The following is a 6,365-nucleotide window of genomic DNA, read 5'->3' on the forward strand; positions in this document are numbered from 1 at the left end:
ATTGTTGTTATGTTGTCTATTACCATTGTTGTTATGTTGTCTATTACCATTGTTGTTATGTTGTCTATTACTATTGTTGGTATGTTGTCTATTACCATTGTTGTTATGTTGTCTATTACCATTGTTGTTATGTTGTCTACTACCATTGTTGTTATGTTGTCTATTACCATTGTTGTTATGTTGTCTATTACCATTGTTGTTATGTTGTCTACTACCATTGTTGGTGTTGTTGATTCTTCCTCCACTGTTGCTCCAAATGATTATTACAGTGTAATAATGCCAGCATTTGTGTTGTATTCCTTGAACAAAGTAACAAAGTATTGATCAGTGAATTGGGGGCGGGATTAAATCAAGTAAAGTGGATCATCATGTTTACAGACTGTACATGACAGTTGACATTATCCATCCATTTCCTACCGCTTGTTCTTTTTGGGTCGCGGGGGGTTGCTGGAGCCTATCTCAGCTGCAATCGGGCAGAAGGCGGCGTACACCCTGGACAAGTCGCCACAATATATTCATTGATATTATTATTGTTGTCCACAGTGTACTTAGTTTTTGTGTCATTGCCTGAAATAAATACATCTTTCATCCTCACTTCCGGGCAAAAGTCAATAAAAAGGCTGACGTCTTTCCTTTGGCGCCGCCAAGAGATCACGTGACGCCGTAAACCCGCGTGACGTCACACTGCAGGAGGACAGGGAGTCTTGCTTGGTGTCTCCCGCCCCCTGCCGGCCGCAGTGTGTCACTGCACCAGGCGCACTTCTTCCGGCCGCCGCCAGAGGGCGCTGCTCTGCGTGTGCACGGCGCTCCCGACAAAAGAGGACGACGACGCCTCGGCGCGCGCGCGTGTGGCGCCGCGGACATGAGTGTGGCGGGAAAGCGCGGCATGTAGCTGTGACGATGGCGGCCGTGCGCGTGTGTCGTGTGCTCGTCTGGGCCTCCGTGTGCGCGCTCTGGGAGGCCAAATCCGTGCACGAGCAATTTGGTAAGATCTCTCCTCACGCACGCGCGGCTGCTGCACGATGACGACATGGGCGTGGCTGCCTTTGTCTTCTTCTTCTTCTTCTTCTTCTTCTTCTTCTTCTTCGTCATGCAAGACACGCGCTCATGTCGACAACGTGCACGCGCAAGGCTTCATCATCTTTACTGGCCGTGCGCGTGTGCGACTTACGTTGACATCGTGTACCCGCGTGCACGCGCTCGGATGCACAAAGACCCAAATCGACGTCAATGCTTCATGACGTCACGCATGCGCGTTACAGACGTGCGTTGTCCTGGACAGTTCAGCATAGGGGGAAGGGAGGAGGGAGGGGCGGGGGGTTTCCCTGGCAACAACCCCAGCATGACCCACATCCGTGCTAGCATGCTAATATGCTACCATGCTAATGTTGTGTTTGATGCTGACCTAGCGTCATGCTAACATGCTAACGTTTTGTTTGATGCTGACCTTTCATCATGCTAACATGCTAACGTTTCGTTTGATGTTGACTTAGCGTCATGCTAACATGCTAAAGTTTTGTTTGATGCTGACCTAGCATCATGCTAATGTTGTTTTTCATGTTCATGAACATACTGCCTACATATGTTTGATGCGGACCTAGCATCATGCTAACATTTTTTGATGCCGACTTACCCTCATGCTAACACGTTAAAGTTTTGTTTGATGCTGACCTAGCGTCATGCTAACATGCTAATGTTTTGTTTGATGCTGACTTAGCCTCATGCCAACATGCTAACATTTTGTTTGATGCCGACCTAGTGTCATGCTAACATGTTAAAGTTTTGTTTGATGCTAAATTAGCATCATGCTAACATGCCAGAATTTTGTTTGATGCTGACTTAGCGTCATGCAAATGTTGTTTTTAATGCTCATGAACATACTGCTTACATATGTTTGACGCGGACCTAGCATCATGCTAATATGCTAACGTTTTGTTTGATGCTGACTTAGCGTCATGCTAACAAGTTTGTCACGGACCTAAATTCATTCTGACAAGATACCTTGTGTTATGGTTACTTAGCATCCTGCTAATATGTCAGCAACGTGGTTAATGCTGACCTTGTGTCATGTTAATATGATGCTGACCTAGCGTCATGCTAACATGCCAAAATGTTTGATGGCAACTTAGTGTCATTTTAACTTGTTGACATTGTGCATCATGGTGACTAGCGTCAAGCTAACATCTGTTTGATGCTGACTTAGCGTCATGCCACCATGCTAACATGTTAGCATTTTCTAAGGTTACCTAGCATAATGCTAACATGTTAACATTGTGTTTGATGCTGACCTAGCATCATGCTAATATGATGCTAACATAACATTATGCTAACATGTTAACAATGTGTTTGATGCTGACCTAGTCATGCTAACATGCTAAAATGTTTGATGGTAACATGGTGTCATTTTAACTTGTTAAGATTGTGTTTTATGGTGACGGGCGTCAAGCTAACATGTGTTCGATGGTGACTTAGCATCATGCTAACGTGTCAATATTGTGTTTGATGCTGACCTAGCATCATGCTAATATGATGGTCACCTAGTATTATACTAACATGTTAACATTGTGTTTGACGCTGACTTGGTGTCTTGCTAACAAGTTTGTTACTGACCTAACGTCATGCTAACATGATAACTTGTGTAATAGGGACCTAATGTCATGCTAATGTGCTAACATTGTGTTTGATGCTGACCTAGCGCCATGCTAACGTGCTACCATTATGTTTGATGGTGAAAAGTGTGTGCTAGTGACCTAGCATCATGCCAACATTGTGTTTGATACTGACCCAGCATCATGCTAATGTGCTAACGTTGTATTTGACGCTGACCTAGCGCCATGCTAACACGCTACCATCATGTATGATGGTGACACGCATGTGCTGTGTTGCAGAGGTCCAAATCAAAGTACAGGTTTTGGACAACAGTGACTTGTCCCCGCTGGCCGAAGCCTCGGTGGAGGTTCACGCCAACCACAGCATCCTGACGTCCGCTCAGGCAGACGGTGACGGCGTGCTGAGGGTCAGCTTCACGTACCGGGCGGGGACATGGGTGATCATCAGCGCCTCCAAAGCCAACTACATCACCAACTCGGTGCCATGGTACTCGGGCCGTGTCCCCCGTAAGACAAGCTTTTGTTTGATTGACACTTGAGGCCCCGCCCACACACAGACTTCCACCATGCTTCTTCATCTCTGACTTCCTAGTTTACGCCTCGGTCAGCTTGTACCTGCTGGCACAGCGGCCCGGAACGCTCATGCTTTACGATGACGTCCTGCAAGTTTTGTCCGGCTCACCAGGTAAGATCTCAAAAAAGTCCAAGCTGTTCCGGCAGTCCGCTGGTTGTAGGATGTGTTCTTTGTTCTTTTTGGAACGACAACTCTGAACGTCTACCTGTGTGACCCAGCAGGTGGCGCCAATCAGCCGCTGGTACAACTTCAGAGAAAGTCGCTGCAGCTTCCGCCCGACTCCAACGACACCACGCTGTCGGCCTCGCTGACCACCGCCAGGAGTCAGTATGAGGTCGGCGACTTCCCGTTCCTGCTGGGCCGAGAGACCAACAGCTCAGGTGAGCAACACACGCCAAGACGGCTCCCGCTGGCTGGAGTCCACCAGGTGTTCCTGGCAAAGAGATGTAAAAATACACTGAAGGTGAAGAACTTGTCTTTCAGCTCCTGAAGCAGTTTGGACAGATCTGACGCCACTAGCAGTCATCAGCGTTCAGCTCTTCGACAAAGACAGTGTTCCTATCCAGGTGTGGGACTCCATCCACATCTCGGTTCCGCTTCCTGCTGACACCCGCAACAGGATGGCAACCAGCGTTCCCACCTGGATGTATCAACCCAAGACAGGTGAGGGAGAGTCGACGTCATTGCCATCTCTGAAGGTTGGTGCATGGCATCAACGGGCTGGTGTTTGACCTGCAGGACTGTGGGTCCGAAATGGGACAGGTTACATCCAGAAGGACGGCTCTCGGTTTGTGTGGAACGTTGTGGTTCCTCAACTGGGTTACTGGTTAGCAGCCTTCCCCACCTCCTCAGGTAACTCTTCCCACCTCCCCCCCAAAAAACCCTAGAAGTTTCTTCATGGTGTCATGTTGCAGGTTTGGGACTGAGCCATCCAGGCCTGAGGGACATCACCACCTACCACACATTGTTCCTGCTGGCCATCTTGGGTTCGTTGGCGCTGTTGGTGTTAGTCCTACTATGCGTGCTACTCTACTACTGCAGGTCGGTCACACCATGTCGGTCCAGATGTGACATGCGTGTGAACTTAGTGTACTTGCTTCTAGGCGTCGGTGTTTGAAACCTCGTCGACAGCTTGGGAAGGCCCTCCCCTCCAACGTGAATGGCGCCAAGAGGGACCAAGGCACGTCCACCTCGCGCCTCAATCTCATATGCGGTGGTCACGTGGAGTCCGGTCCGTCTAACGACAAGTCGGATCTGTCCTCCTCCCGAGAAGACTTGACCAAGCATGTTCCAGCTCACATGCTGCGACACGCCAAGGGAAAGATGGCGCCCGCCTCCCAGCGTGGCGAAAGCTTCCCCATGAAGGTCACCCGGGCGACAGACACCAACAACCTGGACAACCCGCTGCTGCACGAAGACTACAACCGCGGTTACGGTCCGATGGAAGTTGCAGAGTCCGACTACCACCAACACCACAACGCCAATGACAATCGCGGTTACTCCTCTGACCCGCCATCGCCGCCGCGCTTCCAAGGGTATGTGCCGAACCAGCCTGACAAACCTCCGGAATATTCTGCGGCAGCAGCTGACAGCCTGGCCCGACCCACCTCCCTCAACACCCAACCGGGTCAGATCATCTTCTGCAGCTCTATCGACCAGATGAAGGAGAACATGTACCGCAGCATGGTGCCAACCCTGGTCATCCCCGCCCACTACATGCGTCTGCCCTCCGAGTTTGCCGCAAAAGATGGCAAGGAGCAGAAGGAAGCGGACAAAGATGGAATCCAGATGGGGGGCCAACAGCACCATCAGGTCCAGAAGCAAGGCCAGCAGCAAAGTGCCTCACATGGCGATGAGTCCGAGGAGCTGAGCTGGGCATCCGACACCTCAGGAGGACCTGTGACCATCCCGGTGCTCTTCAATGACTCCACCATGGCTCAGATGAATGGAGAACTGCAAGCTCTGACCGAGAAGAAGCTGATGGAACTGGGCGTGAAGCAGCACCCCAGAGCCTGGTTTATTTCCTTGGACGGACGCGCCAATGCTCACGTACGCCACTCCTACATTGACGCTGGAAACGACCTCAGCTGTGCCAGAGATGTCAACCTGGAACCTCACGAGCGCAAGTCTGCCATCAACCGGAAAGGGAAAGACGAGCGCTGGGAGTCGGGGCGAAAGGCACACGGCGCCGGCAAAAGTTACTCCAAGCTGGCCTACCCTGACCAGAGCGACCCCAGCAGCGGCGAGGGACGCCCGGTGTCCCCCGAAGAGAATTCTCTCACCCCCCTCCTGGACGACGAACCGTCTTCCCGAGGATCCACTATACCGAGAAAAGGGCGAAGCAGCCGGAGCAGCAACAGCGACGCCCGCCGTGACTCCGTGACCAGTCCTGAGGACGACCTGGATGACAAGGAGGAGAACAAGAAGAGTCCGTGGCAGAAGATTGAAGACAGACCTCTCATGGTCTTCCATCCCAGGAAGTGAGGAACCTTCTTGGTTTCAAGAAGCACAAGAACACACTTTTGTGTTTCCTGCTCGCACTTTGACCTCGGTGTCACGTCCCACTGGTAACCACGGTGATTGGATACCCAACCTTTTTTCTCAAACTTCTCCTCTCCGAGGTCAGCTTCCACTGCCGTCTTGTCCCGCATTACCACTGTGGTCCTGCAGAGGCGCCAGAGAGCCAGGTCTTCCTTAGATAGTTTGTCACCTGTTTGCAAGACCAGTAACGACACCACCTGGACCACTTCCATTGGCCCCGCCCCCTGCCCCCCTTGGGCGTGGCTACTTGAATCCTTGTCCTCTCCTCCAAGTGCCTTCCCTCCAGGAGGGTCCGCTTTGCATGGAGGCTTCCACCCAGACCCGGTCTAGCGCCGCCTGCTGGTCCACATCTGGCCCATCTTCTTCTTTGTCCCACACCTGCATGCCCAGATCTTTGTGTGGAAGAAGTTGACCTTGTAATAAAGCTCACTTCCGGTCGTCCATGTTTACACTAACTTCTTCTTATGGCTTTCAAAGTAAAAGTTTTCTAGTGTTGTTTTTTTGCTGCGTGTAGGACTTTCCAATCACGGGAGGAGGAGGAGGTGGTGGAGGAGGAGGAGGAGGAGGAGGAGGAGGAGGAGGAGGAGGAGGAGGAGGAGGAGGAGGAGGTGGAGGAGGAGGAGGAGGAGGAGGAGGTGGAG

The 6,365-nt window shown here is 51.2% G+C and overlaps 1 protein-coding gene across 2 annotated transcripts; it reads left to right on the forward strand.

Annotated features, from left to right (window-relative positions):
• The first annotated feature begins 785 nt into the window (after window positions 1-785).
• Window positions 786-6,165, forward strand: LOC133535885 (protein FAM171A2-like). Of its 2 annotated transcripts, none has more exons than XM_061875912.1 (8): window positions 786-985; window positions 2,889-3,116; window positions 3,202-3,294; window positions 3,402-3,563; window positions 3,667-3,846; window positions 3,922-4,035; window positions 4,098-4,224; window positions 4,287-6,165. In XM_061875912.1, exons 1-8 carry the CDS (start codon window positions 901-903, stop codon window positions 5,665-5,667), a joined length of 2,370 nt encoding a protein of 789 aa, XP_061731896.1. In that variant the 5' UTR covers window positions 786-900; the 3' UTR covers window positions 5,668-6,165. The 2 variants fall into 2 exon arrangements, with proteins under 2 accessions (XP_061731896.1, XP_061731897.1); XM_061875913.1 differs by having other exon boundaries at window positions 3,405-3,563.
• The last annotated feature ends 200 nt before the right edge of the window (window positions 6,166-6,365 follow it).

Source organism: Nerophis ophidion, linkage group LG17 (genome assembly GCF_033978795.1).
Source record: "Nerophis ophidion isolate RoL-2023_Sa linkage group LG17, RoL_Noph_v1.0, whole genome shotgun sequence".
NCBI classification, from domain to species: Eukaryota; Metazoa; Chordata; class Actinopteri; order Syngnathiformes; family Syngnathidae; genus Nerophis; species Nerophis ophidion.

Coding starts and splice junctions, on each gene's coding strand:
- LOC133535885 (XM_061875912.1), top strand. CDS start 901: ATGGCGGCCGTGCGCGTGTGTCGTGTGCTCGTCTGGGCCTCCGTGTGC. Junction 3,847..3,921: donor GATGTATCAACCCAAGACAG/GTGAGGGAGAGT, acceptor TTTGACCTGCAG/GACTGTGGGTCCGAAATGGG. Junction 4,225..4,286: donor GTGCTACTCTACTACTGCAG/GTCGGTCACACC, acceptor ACTTGCTTCTAG/GCGTCGGTGTTTGAAACCTC.